Below are 24,130 nucleotides of genomic sequence, written 5' to 3' on the forward strand. Positions count from 1 at the left end.
AGAATTGCTCCCTGTGGGGGCTTAAGAAGTAAAATAGAGAAATCGATTTATATGGGAGCTGTATCAGGCTGTGGACCGATTCAGACCACTATAAACACTTATGTGAGAGGATCCGTCGTACAAAATTTCTGCCAAATCGGATGAGAATTGCGCCCTCAGAGGCTCAAGTAGTCATGAACCCAGATCGGTTTATCAAAACATATGCCGATGTGGCCCATTTACAATCCCAACCGACCTACACTAATGAGAAGTATTTGTGCAAAATTTCAAGCGGCTAGCTTTACTCCTTCGAGAGTTAGCGTGCTTTCGACAGACAGACGGACGGACAGACGGACGGACATGGCTAGATCGATATGTAACGTCACGACGAACAGGAATATATATACTTTATGGGGTCTCAGACGAATATTTCGAGTAGTTACAAACAGAATGACGAAATTAGTATACCCCCATCCTATGGTGGAGGGTATAAAAACACTAGTCATAGAAAAACACCACCTCCAAAATTTCAGGCAAATCGAGTAATAATTGCGCCCTTCAGAGGCTCAAAAAGTCAAACTGGGAGATCGGTTTATATGGAAGCTATATCAGGTTGTTTACCGATTTAGACAATATCGGTATTTCCAGTTGTTGGAAATCATACCAAAACGACATATGCAAAATTTCAACCATATTGGATAAGAATTGCGCCCTCTAGAAGCCCAAGAAGTCTAATAGGGAGATCAGTTTATATGGCGGGTATATCAGGGTATGGACTGATTTAGACCATACTTGGCACAGTTGTTGGGAATCATGCTAATTTTCGGCTAAATCGGATAAAATGGAGCCCTCTAGAAGCTCAAGAAGCCAAGACCCAAGATCCAAGACCCAAGATTTGAACCATACTTAGCACAGTTTTTGGAAGTCATAGCGAAACACGTCATGCAAAATATAAACCAAATAGGATTGGAATTGCGCCGTCTAGAGGCTCAAGAAGTCTAATCGGGAGATCGGTTTATATTGCGGCTATATTAGGTTATGGACTGATTTGGATCATACTACAGACAGTTGTTGGGAGTCATACCAGAATACTTGATGCAAAATTTCAGCCAAATCGGATAAGAATTGCGCCCTCAGTAGTCAAGATTCAAGATCGGTTTATATGGCAGCTATATCAGGTTATGAACCGATTTGAACCTTATTTGGAACAGGTGTTGCAAGTCATAATAAAATACGCCATGCAAAATTTTAGCCAAATCGGATTGGAATTGCGCCCTCTAGAGGCTCAAGAAGTGAAGATTCAATATCGGTTTATATAGCAGCTATATCAGGTTATAAATCGATTTAAACCATACTTGACACAGTTGTTGGATATCATAACAAAATACTTCGTGAAAAATTTAATTCAAATTGCATAAGAATTGCGCCCTCTAGTGGCTCAAGAAGTCAAGTCCCCAGATCGGTTTATATGACAGCTATATCAGGTTATGACAGATTTGAACCAAATTTAGCACAGTTGTTGAAAGTCATAGCGAAACACGTGGTACAAAATTTCATTCCAATCGGATAAGAATTGCGCCCTCTAGAGGCTCAAGAAGTCAAGACCCAAGTTCGGTTTATATGGCAGCTATATCAGGTTATTGACCGATTTGAACCATACTTGGTACATTTGTTGGATATCATAACAAAACACGTCGTGCAAAATTTCATTCCAATCGGATAGTAATTAAGCCCTCTAGAGGCTCAAGAAGTCAAGACCCAGCATCGGTTTATAGGGCAGCTATATCAAAACATGGACCGATATGGCCCATTTACAATCCCAACCAACTCTAACACTACACTAATAAGAAGTATTTGTGCAAAATTTTAAGTGGCTAGTTTTACTCCTTCGAAAGTTAGCTTGCTTTCGACAGACAGACGGACGGGCAGACGGACGAACGGATGGACAGACGGACAGACAGACGGACGGATTGACGGACATGGCTAGATGTACATAAAATGTCACGACGATCAAGATTTATGGGGTCTCAGACGAATATTTCGAATAGTTACAAACAGAATAACGAAATTAGTATACCCCCATGGAGGGTAGAAAAATAATTTCACTGTGAACAAAACTGATTTCGATGTTGGCTTTAAATTTTTCATTTAAGGACTGATGTTTAAATACGAAATTTTTATATTCCATCACCCATACCCAAAATCTAACCCCAAGGGACCACTAACCACCTGCAATGGTTTGTTTGAATTTTTCAAATATTGAATAAAATATTTTCTGGCATGGCATCTATGTGTGGGTGTGTGTGTGTGTGTTTGTCAATGTATGCATGTGCCACACTCAATCTGGCAAACAAATCGAATGGAAAACGTGTAGCCACTTGAAAATTGTTGAAAATTTCCTATTTGCTCTTATTTCCCATAACGTCCCAAACCACCCACTCTCTCTCTCTCTCTCTCTCTCTCTCTCCAATCACTTCAATATGCCGGCTGTCTGTATTGCTGGTCCAAACAAAAAGGTCAATAAAGGAGAAAAGTAATCGCTGCTTTTGTAGATTTTGTTTTGGTACCCTTCTTCTTTGTTGGCGGTTAATAAACTGACTTTGCAAAGATTAAATTGAATATGGCCGACAATTCAAGTGGAAGAACGAAGGAATACTTTCCCGTTTCGAATCTCTGTCACGACTTGGTGAGTGTGTAAATAATGAAATTCTCTCAGCTGCCAGGGCAAAGTTTATGGCCAAAGTTCTTTCTAGCCACATAAAATTGAAAAGGGAGAGGGAGAGAAGAGAAGCGAAGCATTCATGCTCCATGCATACATTCTGCACAATTTGATTTATGAAAATTGATGATTAGTTGGAAATCAAAAAGAAAGTTTTTCGAAACCCTTTCTATTGGCTAGGCAGACTAGCCACTCACACACACACACACACACACAACACCCATACTTGTACACAAACTCCCAGGCTTGTTCGTAGCACATAAAGGTTAAAAGTTTTTTGTAATTTGCCTGAATTTGAGGTCTAGAAAGTTTTTTTCGTTCAAACTTTTATTTGGCAGTGAATAATTTATGGCTATGCTTAAGGATGTGATATCTATTAATTTAGTCTTATAGGGCATTGTACCACAGTAGAGATATAATCGAAGTTAGTGTTGAAGAACTCGCCTGCTATCTAAGTGATATGAGGAGTTAATTATTTGTTTCGTAATCAAATAATCGTTTGAGTGTAGGGAAGAATATACAAATAGAGAAACTTCTAAATAACATTTTGGAAAAGTTTCAAGGTCATGATCTGGGGGTTGGAAAATTTCAAGATTGGGTGGAGGTCCAAGTTCAGTAGGCCAAAAATCCAAAAAGATTTTGGTGTTCTTAGGACAAACATTTGTATACTCTACACCACAACTGTGGTAGGAGGAGAGATAAACCCATTGATAAATGTACGTATCGACTGAGAATCACTTTCTGATTCAATTAAGTCATGTCCGTTTGCCTGGCTGCTCGTATGGGTACACGCAAACCTGGACGACCAAAAGTCTGGTGGAAATATAAGGTGGTGAAACACTTCTCGAAACCTGGTGTCAAAGATTTTAGAAGGAGCACAGAAGATCGAGGCCCTTGGAATGCTTCTCTGAGTTCAGTTTATGGGACATATGTTATGTTATAATCAATTAAAGTAAAGTAAAAGTCGGCACAGACTTGGACTGACGGAACCCTAGTATGGCCGTCTGGAATGATCATGTTACACGGATGGATCAAAGCTTGGGGACAGAGTGGGCCTGGGGACTGAGATCTGTTTTAGACTGCTTGACCATAATACGGTCTTACAGGCGGAGATCCCGGCGATCACGATATGCGTGAGGTGGTGTCGTACTAACGTGAGGTCGTCAAATGTGAACATCTTTACGGAGAGTAAAATGGTCATAACAACCAGCACGGTAAGGTCACGAACAGTCTTGCAGTGTAAGAAGGAGATTAACGCCTTATCAGAGGATGGCCATAACGGAGTAAGGGGGAATGAAATAGCAGACAATTTGGCTGAGGATGCCAGAGAACTGCCGTCGATAAACGCACTGTCGCCCACTGTGGAATAGCGAAACAGTCGATAGGACGGCGAAAATTCTATGGGCTGATCCAAATCGTGAGAAGACGAGGCTATTACTCTGTTGCCCGGCACCCCGAACAGGTGAATTTTGATCCAAATCGTGAGAAGACGAGGCTATTATTGGGTTGCCCAAAAAGTAATTGCGGATTTTTCATATAGTCGGCGTTGACTAATTTTTTCACAGCTTGTGACTCTGTAATTGCATTCTTTCTTCTGTCAGTTATCAGCTGTTACTTTTAGCTTGCTTTAGAAAAAAAATGTAAAAAAAAGTATATTTGATTAAAATTCATTCTAAGATTTATTAAAAATGCATTTACTTTCTTTTAAAAAATCCGCAATTACTTGTTGGGCAACCCAATACTTTCGGTGTCATAACGGGACACATAGGACTAAGAGCTCACATATTCAAAATAGTAAGCATTTCCGATGTCATTGCCCGACTTTCGCAGCTAGATTAGTTTTAAGTGGCAGTCTGCCATCAGACTCATTTAGCCGTTTTCGCCCATTGTGATACCACAGAAACAGAAGAAGGAAGATGCCTTCTAGTTCCTACCGTTGAACCATCCAAATCGCTTTAAAAAGCCCAATAACTTGCGAATGTTCACATCCGCTAAATCAGACAGGTTCTCCAAGAGATGAGAACCTAAAGTGGAACTCCTTCTGACTGCTAGTGCGGGACACACACACAGAAGGTGTTCTATAGTATCTTCTTCTTTGATGTCCCCACAGCTTCTGCAAAAGTCGTTTCTGGCAACCTTTTGTCAGCATGTTTTCCGGTTAGACAGTGACCTGTCATAATGGACACAATGACTGAGACGTCTGTTCTAACCAATGACAGCAAAGCAGGAGACCTCTTCAAGTCTAAATTAGGCCACATACTTTTGGAATGCTCACAGACCCCTCTTTGTGATCATGAGAACCTAAAGTGGAACTCCTTCTGACTGCTAGTGCGGAACACACACAGAGGGTGTTCTATAGTCTCGTCGTCTTCGATGTCCCCACAGCTTCTGCAAAAGTCGTTTCTGGCAACCTTTAGTCTGTCAACATGTTTTCCGGTTAGACAGCGACCTGTCATAATGGACACAATGACTGAGACGTCTGTTCTAACCAATGACAGCAAAGCAGTAGACCTCCTCTTCAAGTCTAAATTAGGCCACATACTTTTGGAATGCTCACAGCCTCCTCTTTGTGATCATGAGAACCTAAAGTGGAACTCCTTCTGACTCCTAGTGCGGGACACACACAGAAGGTGTTCTATAGTCTCGTCGTCTTCGATGTCCCCACAGCTTCTGCAAAAGTCGTTTCTGGCAACCTACAGTCTGTCAGCATGTTTTCCGATTAGACTGTGACCTGTCATAATGGACACAATGACTAAGACGTCTGTTCTAACTAACGACAGCAAAGCAGTAGACCTATTCAAGTCCAGATGAGGCCACATACTTTTGGAATGCTCACAGCCCCCTCTTTGTGACCATCTATCATTCGTTGTCCTTCGGGCCTGGCCCTTAAAACTTACCTTACATGTCGCTTGAGGCATACCCACAGATTTCAGTATCCCTGGAATGTGTAGGGTAGTTCCTAGTCTCGCAAGCTCATCCGCCTTACAATTCCCTGGGATATCTCTGTGGCCCGGCATCCAGAACAGGTGAATTTTGAACTGTTCAACCATCCCAGTAAGAGATCTGCGACAGTCGAGGGCGGTTTTTTTGTTCACAAATACGTTCTCCAGAGATTTATTGGCTGCCTGGCTGTCTGAGAAGATATTTGTGCCAATCGTCGTAATGGCATTATATCTTTCGCAGCTAACAAACACCGGTACTTAGGTGGGGACTCGATACCAGAATAGAACCAACTTAGGGGCGTGGTATTGAAAACAATTAAGAATTTTGTAAGTAGCACTGAATTCCCAATTAAAAATTTCCCTTTTAAGGTTAGTTTTTAGAGCGCACAACAAGCCGATTACTGATATAGGTGTATGTCCATAGTGGCATGGGGCAGATTAATATCTGCACCTTCTTTTCAACCTAACCCAATCTAAAGTAAAAGTGTCATTGCGTTATATTTGGTAGGAAAAATCATAACAGACTTATGTTGGTGAACTCAAACACCACAAAGTGAACAAAATGTTTGTGCATCGCGCCATCGTTTTAATGATACTGGTAGCGTTTCCAAACACCATGGTGGTGATCCAAAAATACTGCTAACAACACCTGAAATGGTTCGAAAGTGAAGGACAGAATTCAACGAACTTCTTGGCCTAATGCCCTTCGAATGACTTAAGATCCGAAATTGTCCCCTGAGTATGCAACATATATTGAAAAACAAAATCTAAGAAAAGCCTTGCAAGAGTCAAAATGGCTACAATATTACGCTGGAGCAACAAAAAAAAAAACAAGTAAAAGAGTGCTAAGTTTGGCCGGGACGAATCTTGGGAACCCACCTCCATGGATTCTTAGAAATGGGTTTTTACAGGGTAAATACCAAACGCTTGGGTATTCATTGGGTAAATACCCAAATAAATACCTTTTTTTGGTATTTATTTGGGTATTCGCAGATATCTTGGGTATAAAAAAAATTTCCAAACAATTTTTGATGATTTCCTATTCTTTGTATATGAACCTGATCTTCTTGTCTCATAAAGTTGGATGTTAGTTTTATATAGCCGCTATATAGACCGATCTACAGACTTAAAGTCTTGAAGCAATAAGTTGGTAATTTTTCATCTTTTATGGCCTTAAGACCCTACATCGGGAAATCGGGTGGTCGGTCTAAGGGCAGCTATATCCAAATATAGTCCGATCTGAGGCAATTAGTTGGTCAGTTCTCATCTTTTATGGCCTCAAGACCCTATATCGGGAAATCGAGTGGTTAGTCTAATGACAACTATATCCAAATATAGTCCGATCTGAACCGCACAGAAATGAATAGGGGTCTACCAGAACTGCAAATGCAAATTTTGCCCATGAACAGTCCACTTAGGAACAAGGGGCAAACTTCTCACATATCAATAAGTGCAGTCCGATTTAAGTTTAAGCTCAATGTTAAGTTTAAGCTCCTTTTTATAGCCGAGTCCGAACGGCGTGCCGCAGTGCGACACCTCTTTGGAGAGAAGTTTTACATGGCATAGTACCTCACAAATGTTGCCGGCATTAGGAGGGGAAAACTTCGGCAGGATTCGAACCTAGGCGTTCAGCGTCATAGGCGGACATTCTATCCTCTGCGCCACGGTGGCCTCCAGAACTACCAGAACTCACTGTGTGAAATTTCATGGAAATACGATGAAAAATTACCAATTTATTGCCTCACGACTTTGAGTCTGGAGATCGGCCTATATAGCGACTATATAAATTTAAAATCCGATTTTATAAGATCAGAATATCAGTTTTTTATAGAAAGAATATGAAATCATCAAAAATTTTTTGAAAAATGTTTTTACACCCCAGATATCTGCAAAATCATAAATACCTAGCTTTTGGCTATAAATGGGTAAATACCCGGGTATTTATTTACCGGGTAACTACCTTTTGGGTAATTACCCATCGCCCATCTCTATGGATTCTGCTAAAATATGGGAGCTATATGCGGTTAACGATTGATTTGGACCGTACTTGGCACAGTTGTTGAAAGTCATAACAGAACATTTTGTGCACAATTTCAGCTAAATCGGACAAAAATTGGGGCTTCTAGGATCTCAAGAAGTCAAATCGGGAGATCGGTTTATATGGGAGCTATATCGGGTTATGGACCGATTTGAATGGTACTTGGCACAGTTATTGGAAGTAATAACGGAACGCTAAGTGTAAAATTTCAGCCAAATCGGACAAAAATTGCGGCTTGTAAGGGCTCAAGAATTCAAATTGGGCGATCGGTTTATATGGGAGCTATATCAGGTAATAGACCGATTTGGACCGTACTTGGAACAGTTGTTGGAAGTCAGAACGGAAAACTTATGGGAAACGTTCGGCCAAATTGAACAAATATAGTAACTTATAAAGGCTCAAGAAGTCAAATCTGGAGATCGGTTTATATGGGAGCTATATCAGGTTATAGAGCGATTTGCCCGTACTTGGCACAGTTGTAGGAAGACACAACGGAACACTTTTTGCAAACTTTCAGTCAAATTGGACAAACATTGCGACTTATAAAGGCTCAAGAAGTCAAATCGGGAGATCGGTTTCTATGGGAGCTAAATCAGGTTATAGAGCGATTTGCGCCGCACTTGGCACAGTTGTTGGAAGTCACAACGGAACACTTTTTGCAAACTTTTAGTCAAATTGGACAAACATTGCGACTTATAAAGGCTCAAGAAGTCAAATCTGGAGATCGGTTTATATGGGAGCTACATCAGGTTATAAACCGATTGGGGCTGTACTTGGCACATTTGTTGGAAGCCATAACAGAGCACTCCATGCAAAATTTCAGCCAAATCGGACAAAAATTACGGCTTGTAAGCACTCAAGAAGTCAATCTGGGAGATCGGTTTATATGGAAGCTATATCTAAATCTGAACCGATATGGCCCATTTGCAATGTATCTGTGCATAATTTCAAGCGGCTAGCTTTATGCGTTCGACCTCTATCGTGATTTCGACTGACGGACGGACAGACGGATGGACGGACGGACAGACGGATGGACGGACGGACAAACGGATGGACGGACGGACAGACGGATGAACGGACGGACAGACGGATGGACGGACTGACATGGCTAGATCGATTCAGAACGACGAGATGATCAAGATTATATTGGGTTACCCAAAAAGTTATTGCGGATTTTTCATATAGTCGGCGTTGACAAATTTTTTCACAGCTTGTGACTCTGTAATTGCATTCTTTCTTCTGTCATTTATCAGCTGTTACTTTTAGCTTGCTTTAGAAAAAAAGTGTAAAAAAAGTATATTTGATTAAAGTTCATTCTAAGTTTTATTAAAAATGCATTTACTTTCTTTTAAAAAATCCGCAATTTCTTTTTGGGCAACCCAATACATTTTGGGGTCTTAGGCGAATATTTCGAAATGTTACAAGCGGAATGACTAGATTAGTATACCCCCATCCTATGGTGGTGGGTATAAAAAAGTTATCTAGTGGCCTAACACAACTTACAATCTCAACTTTCTGCAAAACCGAATAATAAATGTGGCTTTTATGGGTCTTAGTCCTTAAATCGGCAGATCGATCTACAAGATATAGTCCGATATAGCCCATATTCGCACTTAACCTGCCTGCCTGGACAAAAAAGGAATCTGTGTAAAGTTTCAACTCAATATCTCTATTTTTAAAGACTGTAGCTTGATCTCAACAGACAGACGGACGGACATGGCTAGATCGTCTTAGATTTTAACAACGATCATAGGGTCGGAAACGGATATTTCGATATGTTGCAAACGGAATGACAAATGAATAAACCGCTATCCTTAGTTAATGGGTATAAAAAAATTAAACGTTTGATTTGGTAACACTTTGTGTCATCTACTCTGTATACTATATTATTGGGTTGCCCAAAAAGTAATTGCGGATTTTTTAATAGAAAGTTAATGCATTTTTACATAAAACTTAGAATGAACTTTAATCAAATATATAATTGCAATTTTGTTCGATAACCTTTTGCCATCTTCCTGGCAAATTTAGTATTCCACGCTCATAGAACTTCTGGCCTTTATCTGCAAAAAACTAAACCAAGTGCGATTTTATAGCCTCATCATTGCCGAAAGTTTTACCATTTAAGGAGTTCGGCAAAGATCAAAATAAATGGTAGTCTGATGGTGCAAGGTCAGGGCTATATGGTGGATGCATCAAAAGTTCCCAGTCAAGCTCACTCAGTTTTTGGCGAGTGACCAAAGATGTGTGCGGTCTAGCGTTGTCCTGGTGGAATATGACACCTTAACGATTGACCAATTCTGGCTGTATTCAATTTGTCCAATTGTTGACAGTAAACATCCGAAGCAGCTCAAAATATACCACACCCTTCCAATCCCACCAAACAGACAGCATAACCATCTTTTGGTGGATATCAGCCTTTGAAGTGGTTTGAGCTGGTTCACCATGCTTGTACCATGATCGTTTTCGACTAACGTTGTTGTAAACAATCCATTTTTCATCTCCAGTTATGATTCGTTTTAAAAACGGATCGAATTCATTGCGTTTAAGGTGCATATCACAAGCGTTGATTCTTCGGTTTGTTAAATGAATTTCTTTCAATACATGTGTCACCAGCCCAAGACTTTTTATGTGATAATGAACGGTTGATTTTGGTATATTTAACTTCTCTCCTATCTCACGCTCAGTTACATGACGATCCAATTCGATTAATGCTTTGATTTGGTCATCACCAACTTCATTTGGCCGACCTGAAAAATCCGCAATTACTTTTTGGGCAACCCAATACTTAAGAGATGAAATGACATTTCCTAAAAACCTTTATCGTACTTCCCACTTAAGTCAACTTTTATCGGCAGGCAATGCTACGAGTCCCTACTATGCGGAAATCGTTTCACTTTTGTGAAATACATTTCACCTTTCCCTTACAGTTCCTGTCAATTTAATGCCACTGATGAACTCTCACATTTCAATTAGGAATTTCTTTTGTGCAAAATGAAGGCTTAATTAAAATTTAAAACAAAAATTCCAAAAATATTCTACAAGGACTTTTGTTTGCAACGAAGGCAGTCGATACTTGATGCTGAAAGCGAACACCGACATGCCAACTGGCCTTTTGTTCAGAATACACGAACAAAAAGGCTATGTAAGCCTTATGCATACCATGCACAAAAATACAACATTCTAAACAATGCGCCCATGTCAAGTATGCCGAGGACGTCAATGATGAGAACAAACTAAACACTTGACGAAACACTTTAGACCTACTCTATATGTATGTTAAAGAAAATGGGTGGATATGTGCCACCTTTTGCTTGTTAGCCACACTTTAGAGCGAACCAAAACCGAAATGTTGTTGCTGCTTTAAAACCCCATAACACCATAAAATTCACCATGTTTTGTATGGCCTTTTGTATGGCGAGTGTTTTTGAAGCGCTGCCCACTCGGTCGCCCTGGTGTTTAGTATTTATTTTTCCTGTTAAATTTTCTTCCGTTCGTTTCATTTCTCGTGTTTCCTTTTACAAATAACACGCGATTTTGCAATTTTCCTGTTTATTGTTTTGCAATTTTGTAGTTTAGTTTTTTTTTCACCCAAATCCTTATGACGCATTGTTTCTGTTGTGGTGTATAGAGTCCTAGACATTCTGCAAGTCCTTTCTGATTTCCCCTTAGAGGCACTGGCACTGGGAACTGGGCGGCTATTTGGTTGGTGCTAATGACTTTTGTTGCGTGTTTTTGGTCGCTTCAGTCGTTGCTGTTGCTTAAACACTTGTTTTCTACATTTTGTTTGTTATGTGTGAATGAATGTTTGTATTGCATTTAAGCTGAGTGCACTTTGCTTCCGTTTCCGGTTTTATTTGGAAACTTAGAAAATAAATTGCTGTTGACATGCTTTGCTTTTTTGGTTTCTTGTTTTGTTTTTCTATTTTTTTTTGTTTTTTTTTTTTTTTTTTGGCAACTAAATCTAAAAACAGAAACATTTATGGGGTAATAAAACCGAGTTGTTTGCAGTTGACGTATATATTGATGAAATTTTGAAAGGAGTATTTTAGGTTTTAAGCACTTTGGATTGCATCTGTTTCATGTACACTTTTTAAGTTATGACAGGAAGTTGAAATCTACATTAAATTGGGTTGGTCATTTTATTGGAAATTTAGTCATAACTTCATTTTTATAGGAAATTCTGTCAAAATTTCATTTCTAAAGGAAAATTTCATTTCTGTAGAAAAATTTAATTTCGTTAAGAATTTCCAGATTTTTGGGCTGTTAGGGCGAGATCATTAAATTTTACAAATTTTACATTTTTTTTTTTTGTTTCTCTTTCGAGACGAGCTGCATGATCGAAGATGCAAATGGAAAAGGAAAGCCAAAGTTAGCAACACAAAAAAATTTTTCAAAATTAATCTTCTATAGGTAGAGATGGGCGATGGGTAAATACCCAAAAGGTATTTACCCGGTAAATTGGGTAGATACCCGGGAATTTACACATTTATACCCAAAAGCTGGGGAGGCCACCGTAGTGCATGTCCGCCTAGGACGCTAAACACATGGGTTCGAATCCCGGCGAGACCATCAGAAAAAACTTTCAACGGTGGTTTTCCCCTCCTAATGCTGGCAACATTTATGAGGTACTATGCCATGTAAAACTTCTCTCCAAAGAGGTGTCGCACTGCGGCATGCCGTTCGAACACGGCTATAAAAAGTAGGCCCCTTATCATAGAGCCTAAACTTGAATCAGACTGCACTCATTGATATGTGAAAAGCTTGCCCCTGTTCCTTAGCGGAATGTTCATGAGCAAAATTTGCATTTTTACCCAAATGCCGGGTATTTATAATTTTGCAAATATCTTGGGGTTGAAAAATAATTTCCAAACAATTTTTGAAGATTTCTACATAAACCTGACCTAATAAATAATCTAATAAAATCGGATTTTAGTTATATTGGGTTGCCCAAAAAGTAATTGCGGATTTTTCATATAGTCGGCGTTGACAATTTTTTTCACAGCTTGTGACTCTGTAATTGCATTCTTTCTGCTGTCAGTTATCAGCTGTTACTTTTAGCTTGCTTTAGAAAAAAATTGTAAAAAAAGTATATTTGATTAAAGTTCATTCTAAGTTTTATTAAAAATGCATTTACTTTCTTTTAAAAAATCCGCAATTACTTTTTGGGCAACCCAATATATAACCGCTATATAGACCGATCTTCGGATTTCAAGTCTTCAATAAATAAATCGGAAATTTTTTGATCCGATTTCGATGGAATTTGCCACAGTGAGTTCTGGTACATTTCTACCTATTTCTGTGAAGTGTGGTTAAGATCGGACTGCACTATAGACCGACCGCCCGATCTGCCGATATAAGGTATTGAGGCCATAAAAGATGCATTTATAACCCGAATTCGATGAAATTTGGCACAGTGTGTTCTGGTAGACCCCTTCCCATTCCTGTCAAATGTGGTTCAGATCGGACCATATTTGGGTACAGCTGCCATAAAGACCGATCTCCCGATATACAGTATTGAGCTCATAAAAGGAGCATTTTTCATCCGATTTGGATGAGATTTAAAACAGTGACTTTTGATAGATCTCTAAACCTTTTTGTTTGGATAAATTTGAAACAGTGCGTTTTAGTAACCTTCTAAACTTTTTTGTTGAATATCATCCAGATCGGACCATATTTGGATATAGCTGCCATATAGACCTATCTCCCGATAAAGAGTATTGAGCTCATAAAAGGAGCATTTTTCATCCGATTTGGATGAAATTTAAAACAGTGCGTTTTTTTAACCCTCTAAACCTTTTTGTTGAATATCATCCAGATCGGACTATATTTGGATATAGCTGCCACATAGACCGATCTCCCGACATAGAGTACTAGCCGAACCGGGCCCGCTCCGCTGCGCTTTCTTTAACTCTCTAATATCTTTTAAGGGTGGGGACACTTCGCCCTCAATGTGAATATCGAATTCGCACCCAATGTCCGCCAATGACATAGGGTGCGAATCCTGGCGAGAATATCGGACAAAATTTAAAGCGGTGGTTATCCCCTCCCAATACTGGTGACATTTGCAAGGTACCATGCTATGCATGGTCATGTACAAAATTCTCCCCAAAAGAGGAATCGCACTGCGGTATGCCGTTCGAATTTGGCTATAAAAAAAAGGTCCCTTATCATTGAGTTTAAGCTTAAATCGGAAAGCACTCATTGCTGTGTGAGAAGTTTGCCAATGCTCTCGGTTTCTGGGCAAATTTTCAATCTAATCTCAAAGGCCTTTCTCCTATATGACCGTATTGTTAAATATTTCCGGTTTAGGGGGTATTTGGGGGGGTGGGTTGACCACCCAGACACTTGGCCTTAAAAATAATATAAGATTCATGCTATACTTTCAAGTACATTTTATATGAGCCCCATAGTGACATGGTCGGTAAATAAGTTCTGTTTAAGGGTAGGGTGGACCCCAGAGTCTTTGTCGAGAAAATGAGTATCAATATCCCGAAAATCAACCAATTTCCACCCCAAATAGTTTTTATTTGGTTGCCCAAAAAGTAATTGCGGATTTTTCATATAGTCGGCGTTGACAAATTTTTTCACAGCTTGTGACTCTGCAATTGCATTCTTTCTTCTGTCAGTTATCAGCTGTTACTTTTAGCTTGCTTTAGAAAAAAAAGTGTAAAAAAGTATATTTGAGTTCATTCTAAGTTTTATTAAAAATGCATTTACTTTCTTTTAAAAAATCCGCAATTACTTTTTGGGCAACCCAATATGTAATTGGGAGGTATTTTGGGATGGAAAGGCTTCCCAAACACATGGATCTTCAATTGGATATCAAATTCGTTTTTTATCTCAAGCACCTTTCGTTTGAGCTGTGAGAGTGCAAAAAGATTTCGAACGAATCACGTTACCAATCTCCGAGATTTGGTGTTTTTGAAAATTAGGCTAATGAGAAGCGCTAGGGAAGGAATGGCACCTCAGACATTTCGACTCAGGTATGGATATCAAATTTGTGCTTCACTCCCAAATCCCTTTAATTTGAGCCCCAAATTGGTATGGTCGGTATATATGAACCGTTTGGAGAGTGTTTTGGGACTGGGAAGGGTACCGGCACCTTGCCCTGAAAATAGATATCAAATTCGTTCTTTACTCCCAAATACAGTTGATTTGAGCTCCATATTGCCATAGTCGGAAATTAAGTTCAGTTTGCTTGAGGGTGCTTTAGGGCGCACCCCAACATACTTGGCTCCAAAATCGGATATCAAATTCGTTTTCTACTCTCAAATACCTTTCATTTGAGTCCCATATTGTCATATGAGGTCAAATAACCCATTTGACGTATCTTTAGGAGCAAAAGCGCCACCTAGACTTGAACGCAAATTTTAATGCCATAATCGTAATTTACTCCCTAATACCTTTCATTTGAGTCCCATATAGCCATGGTCGGCTAATATGTCCATTTGGTGGTGGGCGACCTCCCATTACTATGCCATATTTGTAAGCTACCGCCTAAAACTTTTCATTTGAGTCCCATATTGGCATGAACTTCGAATATATCTATTTAGAGGAGTTTTGAGTTTGGGGGGGGGATGTGTGGGCGTTCGTTTTCTAATCTCATTTGAGCCATTTATCGGCATGGTCAGTAAAAAATTGCTCTTTGTGGGGTATTTTGGGAAAGGAGTAGACCCCCAGAAAATTGGTCCCGGAAAAGGGTATCAATTCTTGCTCTACACCCCAATACCTTTCATTTAAGCTCCACATTGACATGGTGGGAAATATGCCCGATTTAGGGGTGTTTTGGGGATTGGGGTGGTCCCCGAAACGCTAAGCCCGGAAAATATATGGGCAACGTACTCTATTCTCATATATCTATTGGGTTGCCCAAAAAGTAATTGCGGATTTTTTTAAAGAAAGTAAATGCATTTTTTTATAAAACTTAGAATTAACTTTAATCAAATATACTTTTTTTACACTTTTTTTCTAAAGCAAGCTAAAAGTAACACCTGATAACTGACAGAAGAAAGAATGCAATTACAGAGTCACAAGCTGTAAAAAAATTTGTCAACGCCGACTATATGAAAAATCCGCAATTACTTTTTGGGCAGTTCATTTATTTGAACCCCATATTACCATTGCCCTCAAAATTGGATATCAAATTCGTTTTCTAATCTCATTTAAGCTCCTTATTGCAAAAGTCAGCAAATATGTCCGGTTTGGGGTATTGAGCCTAAACACTACAAATATTTAGTTCCACTCTCTTCAAGATCCAAATTGTCTTCGTGAACAAATACGTCTTATTTGGGGGTTGTTATGGTGGTGGCAAGTCCGCTAAACAGTTTGCCCCTAATGTTGATATCAGATACGTGGTCTACTCCCACATACCTTTAATTTAAGCCCCATATTTCCATAGTCGGCAAACATGACCGGCTTGGGGGGGTGTTTATTGGAATGGGCGGCCCCCCAGTGAGTTGGCCTTGGAAATATATGTATATCGGATTCGTGTTCCACTTGAAAAACCCTCTTATTTGGGGAGAGGCGGCCCCCAAATACTTGGTCCCATATTTGGATATCAGATTCGAATTCTACACTCAAATACCTTTTATTTAAGTCCCATATTCCCTTGGTCAGTAAATAAGTCCTGTTTGGGGGTTTGCGGGAAGGGGTCCACCCCCCAAAAACGTAGTCCCACATTTGGATATCAGATTCGTATTCTATTCGCAAATACCTTTCATTTGAGTCCCATATTGCCATGGTCGGTAAATATGTCCGATTTAATGGTGTTTTGGGGGTTGGGTAGTGTTGTGGGGGTAGGGTGGCCCCATAGACACTTTTCCCGAATATTGATATCAGATTTGTGCTTGTCTCACAAATACCTTTCATTTGAGCCCCATGTGTCTATGGTCGTAATTGTGTCCCCATTGGGGGAGGTTTTTGGGGAGAGGCGGCCCCCCAAACACTTGGTCCCACATTTGGATATCAGATATTTGAGTCCCATTTTGCCATGGTCGGTAAATATGTCCGATTTAGGGGTGTTTTGGGACTTGGGGTGGTCCCCCTAGCGCTTGGTCCGACAATTGGACATCAGATACGTTTTCTTATCCTAAATAACTTTCATTTGAGTCCAATATTGTAGTGATTGGTCTAAATATATGTCTGGTAGGTTTTAGGGTGGGGCAGCGACCCTACTAACCTCCTCCTCCTGCGTCCCTATTCATTATTCTTTGTTTGCCTAAAACGAGATACTGCGCAAAGAACTCGACAGATAGTATCCATGGTGGAGGGTATATAAGATTCGGCTAGGCCGAACTTAGCACACTCTTACTTTTGTGAAATAATGTACAGGTGATTTAAGAGGTTTCTGATTGGATAGATTAGACGACACTTTAGGTCTTCTAAAGCGGCTGTTGCCAGCCGCATAGTCTTGAATAGACGAAACTCTAGTATTGCCATTTGTTAGTTCATGCTACATGCATGTATGAAAGCTAGAGGACAAAACAGTTATGCGGGTCTTCATTACAATCCATCTACCTGACCATAACACAGACTTGTGGGCGGAACTCCGGCCGTTTACAGAATGCATGATGTGAAACGATATTAAGGCGAGGATGTCAAATGTGAATACCTTTACGGAGAGTAAGTCGGCCACTACGACTATAACAACCACAACGGTAAGGACACAAATGGTCTTGAAGTGTAAGAAGGCCACTAACGTTTTCTCTGAGTAAAACGCATTCTGCATCATTCAGGTGTCTTGGTTGTTAAGAATTGGAGGATTGCCATCGATGAACTTGATGAACGCAAAGGCTTTCAGTGCGACGCAGCTCGAGCTAGAGGCATGGGCAACGTATGCGCATGCAGCACTAAAGATTAGTGAAACAATCGGCAGGATAATGAAAATCCTTGCACTTTAGAGCAGTGAGACAATTGGAAGGAAAACGAATGCCCCAAGGAAGGATACAAATCTAGAAAAGAAGAGATGTTTAGTACCCCTTCCGAAATTTGGATACCAAATTTTTATTTTTAGGGTACTATATGAGAGCACACAAAATTTCACTTAAATCGCACCACCCATCTCCGAGATTTGGCGTTTCTGAAAATTAGAGTAAGGGGGAGGGTCCGCCCCCCTTCAGATATCAAAGAATGTAGTACCCTATTTTCACCACAGGATCATTATGCACCATCAGTGAAATGTTCAGGAAAATCGGTTCAGCCGTTTCTGAGTCTATAAGGAACACACAAACATACAAACGAACAATCAAACAAACAAACAAACAAACACAAATTGATTTTTATATATAAGATTTTGTCAAAATTCCATTTCTATAGCAAATTTTGTCAAATATTCAATTCTATAGGAAATTTTGTTAAAATTTCATTTCTATAAGAAAATTTTCCAAAATTTCACTTCTATACGAATATCCCTTGTATAGGAAATTTTTTCAAAATTTAATTTCTAGGGAAATTTTGTTAAAATTTCATTTATATAGAAAATTATGGCGGAATTTCGTTTCTATAGGGAAATTTGTCGAAATTTCATTTCTATAGGAAATTTTGTAAAATTTTTATACCCTCCACCGTAAGATGGGGGGTATACTAATTTCGTCATTCTGTTTGTAACTACTCGAAATATTCGTCTGAGACCCCATAAAGTATATATATTCTTGATCGTCGTGACATTTTATGTCGATCTAGCCATGTCCGTCCGTCTGTCCGTCCGTCCGTCCATCCGTCCGTCCATCCGTCCGTCCATCCATCCGTCCGTCCGTCCGTCTGTCTTTCGAAAGCACGCTAACTTCCGAACGATTAAAGCTAGCCGCTTGAAATTTTGCACAAATACTTCTTATTAGTGTAGATCGGTTGGTATTGTAAATGGGTCATATCGGTCTATGTTTTGATATAGCTGTCATATAAACCGATCTTGGGTCTTGACTTTTTGAGCCACTAGAGGGCGCAATTCTTATCCGATTGGAATGAAATTTTGCACTACGTGTTGTGTTATAATATCCAACAACTGTGCCAAGTATGGTACAAATCGGTCCATAACCTGATATAGCTGCCATATAAACCGATCTTGGGTCTTGACTTCTTGAGCCTCTAGAGTGCGCAATTCTTATCCGATTGGAATGAAATTTCGCACGACGTGTTTTGTCATGATATCCAACAACTGTGCCAAGATTGGTTAAAATCGGTCTATTACCTGATATAGCTGTCATATAAACCGATCTTGGGTCTTGACTTCTTGAGCCTCTAGAGGGCGCAATTCTTATGCGATTTGAATGAATTTTGGCACGACATGTTTTGTTATGATACCCAACCACTGTGCCAAGTATGGTTCAAATCGGTCTATAACCTGATATAGCTGCCATATAAACCGATCTTGGGTCTTGACTTCTTGAGCCTCTAGAGTGCGTAATTCTTATCCGATTGGAATGAAATTTCGCACGACGTGTTTTGCTATGATATCCAACAACTGTGCCAAGTTTGGTTCAAATCGGTCCATAACCTGATATAGCTGTCATATAAACCGATCTGGGATCTTGACTTCTAGAGCCTCTAGCGTGCGCAATTCTTATCCGATTGGAATGAAATTTCGCACGACGTGTTTTGTCATGATATCCAACAACTGTGCCAAGAATGGTTCAAATCGGTCTATTACCTGATATAGCTGTCATATAAACCGATCTGGGATCTTGATTTCTTGAGCCTGTAGAGGTCGCAATTATTATCCGATTTGCCTGAAATTTTGTATGACGGATTCTCTCATGACCATCAACATACGTGTTTATTATGGTCTGAATCGGTCTATAGCCCGATACATCTCCCATATAAATCGATCTCTCTATTTTACTTCTTGAGCCCTCTAGAGGGCGCAATTCTTATTCGAATTGGCTGACATTTTACACAGGTCTCCAACATATAATTTAATTGTGGTCCAAACCGGACCATATCTTGATATCGCTCTAATAGCAGAGCAAATCTTCTCTTATATCCTTTTTTGCCTAAGAAGAGATGCCGGGAAAAGAACTCGACAAATGCGATCCAAGGTGGAGGGTATATAAGATTCGGCCCGGCCGAACTTATCACGCTTTTACTTGTTTTTCTTTACGCTTTTATGACTTCTCTAATAAATAGCCCTTCCATTGTGCATTTTAATAATTTTCAAATCAACTTCCAATACCCAACTTTGCATTGTGTTCTTCTTTCACTTTCTCTGATTTGTTATTGGTTTTGTTTTGCTGCTCCTCCCAACCTGCCTGTCTGTCTGTCTGTCTGTCTGGTCGGCTGGCCACATAAAATGCCTTAAAATCCTTTGGGGATTTCATTAGCGAACATTCCAAACAAATTGATTTTCATATCTAATCTCCATCGACCACCAATAATAAAGCCCAAAGGCCACAAAAAGGTTTACTTTGGGGGGGCCAAATAAACTACTATGGCTTCCATTAAATCCCCAAAAATATGACTAGAATTGACACCACCCCGCCCCCACCAAAAAACATTAAAACACTGCAAAACATGCTGCGCGTGCAAATTAAGCTCTTGGGATTTACATATTAAATTAGTTGTAGAGAGAATGCAGCATAACACAGCATGAATATTGGCAGTTGTTGGCACTAAATTCCTATGAAATAATCTGTCTGTATCGTTTATACAGTGCAATTGAAATTTATGAAAATTTTATTTTTATTTTTACACCACATATAATCCCCAAAATGGTGTACATAGCCCATACATATAACTGCTTATGGGAGCGTACAAGTGTGAGCTGTGCTGGAAAATCCATTAAAAATTCACATGGTGTAAAAAAGTATTCAAATATTTAATTAAATTCTTTGGCATAAATCAATTTGTTTTGGGTATGTGCAAATTTACTCAAAATGGAATGACAAATATGTGAGTAAGGTTAAAATAACTACAAATGAGGAAATAAAAGTTAATTGACAACTCGTGGTATAAAGGGAAGAAAATATGCCAATAATTTCCTAAACATAACTTTGTTATATCCCCATGAATGTTTTGAAATCCCACACTGAGGAAGTATGGGTAAGCATATTTTCTCGCTTATAAACCCATAATTATACACTTTTCTTTTGTTTCATTTTCATTTTTAACCCTGTTGTAATTTTTTCTAATTTTTTTCTTTTGCATTTCTCTTCCCCTTTCAGGTAATTTTCCAAATAATTCAAGAAAAGTGTTACGATCAAAACGAAAAAAATTATGTAAGTATGAAAGCATGTATTACTTTGGATACTTAAGTAAGTTTCAAACTACAATCTAATGAATGTCTATACGGTACCAAAGAGGTGTCATAATAAGCCGATCTAAATTCAATAATTATGGAGATATTTTTATACCCTCCACCATGGGATTGGGGGTATACAATAATTTCGACATTCTGTTTGTAACTTCTCGAAATATTCGTCTCAGACCTCATAACGTATATATATATTCTTGATCGTCATGACATTTATTAATGTCTGGCCCTCTGTCCGTCCGTCCGTCTGGCCCTCTGTCCGTCTATCCGTCCGTCTGTCCATCCGTCTGTCCATCCGTCTGTCTATCGCAAGCATCCCAACTTTCGAAGGAGTAAAGCTAGCCGCTTGACATTTTTAACAAATATTGGGTTGCCTAAAAAGTAATTGCGGATTTTTTAAAAGAAAGTAAATGCATTTTTACATAAAACTTAGAATGAACTTTAATCAAATATATAATTGCCATTTTGTTCGATAACCTTTTGCCATCTTCCTGGCAAATTTAGTATTCCACGCTCATAGAACTTCTGGCCTTTATCTGCAAAAAACTGAACCAAGTGCGATTTTATAGCCTCATCATTGCCGAAAGTTTTACCATTTAAGGAGTTCTGCAAAGATCGAAATAAATGGTAGTCTGATGGTGCAAGGTCAGGGCTATATGGTGGATGCATCAAAAGTTCCTAGCCAAGCTCACTCAGTTTTTGGCGAGTGACCAAAGATGTGTGCGGTCTAGCGTTGTCCTGGTGGAATATGACACCTTTACGATAGACCAATTCTGGTCGCTTCTCCTTGATGGCTATATTCAATTTTTCCAATTGTTGACAGTAAACATCCGAATTAATCGTTTGGTTCCTTGGAAGCAGCTCAAAATATACCACACCCTTCCAATCCCACCAAACAGACAGCATAACCTTCTTTTGGTGGATATCAGCCTTTGAAGTGGTTTGAGCTGGTTCACCATGCTTGGACCATGATCGTTTTCGACTAACGTTGTTGTAAACAATCCATTTTTCATCTCCAGTTATGATTTGTTTTAAAATCGGATCGAATTCATTGCGTTTAAGGTGCATATCACAAGCGTTGATTCGGTTTGTTAAATGAATTTCTTTCAATACATGTGGTACCCATATTAAAATTGACGCCAAACAAACAAATGTAAACAAAATTTCGCGCACTTTTTTTTAAAGCAAGCTAAAAGTAACAGCTGATAACTGACAGAAGAAAGAATGCAATTACAGAGTCACAAGCCGTTGAAAAAAATTGTCAACGCCGACTATATTACCGACAATTACTTTTTGGGCAACCCATACTTCTTATAGGTGTAGGTCGGTTGGGATTGGGCGGACAGACGGGCGTCTGTCCGTCCGTCTGTCCGTCCGTCTGTCCGTCCGTCTGTCCGTCCGTCTGTCTGTCCGTCTGTCTGTCCGTCCGTCTGTCTGTCCGTCCGTCTGTCTGTCCGTCCGTCCGTCTGTCCCTCTGTCCGTCCGTCTGTCTGTCTGTCCGTCCATCCGTTCGTCCGTCCGTCCGTCCGTCCGTCCGTCCGTCTGTCCGTCCGTCTGTCCGTCCGTCTGTCCGTCCGTCTGTCCGTCCGTCTGTCCGTCCGTCTGTCCGTCCGTCTGTCCGTCCGTCTGTCCGTCCGTCTGTCCGTCCGTCCGTCCGTCCGTCTGTCCGTCCGTCTGTCTGTCCGTCCGTCTGTCTGTCCGTCCGTCTGTCCGTTCGTCTGTCCGTCCGTCTGTCCGTTCGTCCGTCTGTCCGTCCGTCTGTCCCTCTGTCCGTCCGTCTGTCCGTCCATCCGTTCGTCCGTCTGTCCGTGTGTCCGTGTGTCCGTCCGTCTGTCCGTCCGTCTGCCCGTCCATCTGTCCGTCCGTCTGTCCCTCTGTCCGTCCGTCCGTCTGTCTGTCGAAAGCACCGCAACTTTCGAAGGAGTAAAGCTAGCCGCTTGACATTTTTAACAAATACTTCTTATAGGTGTAGGTCGGTTGGGTTTGTAAATGGACCACATCAATCCATATTTTGATATAGCTACCATATAAACCGATCTTGGGTCTTGACTTCTTGAGCCTCTAGAGGTCGCAATTCTCGTCGGATTTGACTGAAACGTAGCGTTTTGATATCACTTCCAACAACTGAACTAAGTATGGTTCAAATCGGTTCATAACCTGATATAGCTGCCATATAAACCTATCTGGGGTCTTGACTTCTGGAGCCTCTAGAGGGCGCAATTCCTATTCGAGTTGGCAAAAATTTTACACGTGGTGTTTTAGTATCACTTCCAACATTTGTGCGAATTATAGTTCAAATCGGTTCATAACCTGATATATCTACCATATAAACCGCTCTTGGGTCTTGACTACTTGAGCCTCAAGAGGGCGCAATTCTCGTCCGATTTTACTGAAATTTTGCACATAGTGTTTTGATAATCCAACAACTGAACTAAGTATGGTTCAAATCGGTTCATAACCTGATATAGCTGCCATATAAACCTATCTGGGATCTTGACTTCTGGAGCCTCTAGAGGGCGCAATTCTCATCCGATTTGGCTAAAATTTTGCACGTGGTGTTTCAGTATCAGTTCCAACATTTGTGCGAAGTATAGTTCAAATCGGTTCATAACCTGATATAGCTGCCATATAAACCTATCTGGGGTCTTGACTTCTGGTGCCTCTAGAGGGCGCAATTCCTATTCGAGTTGGCAAAAATTTTGCATGAGGTGTTTTAATATGGCGTCCAAAACATGTGATTAGTATGGCGCAAATCGGTACATAACCTCATATAGCTGCCATATAAACTGATCTGGGATCTTGAATTCTTGAACCTCCAGAGAAACTGCACTTCCCATCCGATTTGGCGAAATTTTGTACAACGGCTTCTCCCATGTCCTTCAAAATACGTGTGCAATGTGGTCTGAATCGATCTGCAGCTTGATACAGCTCCCATATAAACCGATCTACCGATTTTGCTTCATGAGCGTCGAATCGGACTATAACTTGATATAGCTCCTCCTCCTCCTCCTCCTCCTCCTCCGTCCTTGTTCATTATTCTTTGTTTGCCTAAAAAGAGATACGGCGCAAAGAACTCGACAGATGGTGGAGGGTATATAAAAATCGGCCGGCCGAACTTAGCACGCTCTTACTTTTTTCAAATAATGCGCAGGTGATTTAAGAGGTTTCTGATTGGATAGTTAAGACGCCACTTTGATCGAAAGCGAGAC

At 40.1% G+C, this 24,130-nt stretch overlaps 1 protein-coding gene across 1 annotated transcript in view; it reads left to right on the forward strand.

Moving 5' to 3' along the window:
• Positions 1-24,130, forward strand: part of LOC106084864 (uncharacterized) — a 776,497-nt gene that overhangs the window by 700,624 nt on the left and 51,743 nt on the right. The window contains exon 7 of the mRNA XM_059363995.1: positions 20,833-20,886. Within this exon, the coding sequence (XP_059219978.1) occupies positions 20,833-20,886 (54 nt within the window). The remainder of the gene's footprint in view (positions 1-20,832; positions 20,887-24,130) is intronic.

This window comes from Stomoxys calcitrans, chromosome 2 (genome assembly GCF_963082655.1).
Source record: "Stomoxys calcitrans chromosome 2, idStoCalc2.1, whole genome shotgun sequence".
Lineage (NCBI taxonomy): Eukaryota > Metazoa > Arthropoda > Insecta > Diptera > Muscidae > Stomoxys > Stomoxys calcitrans.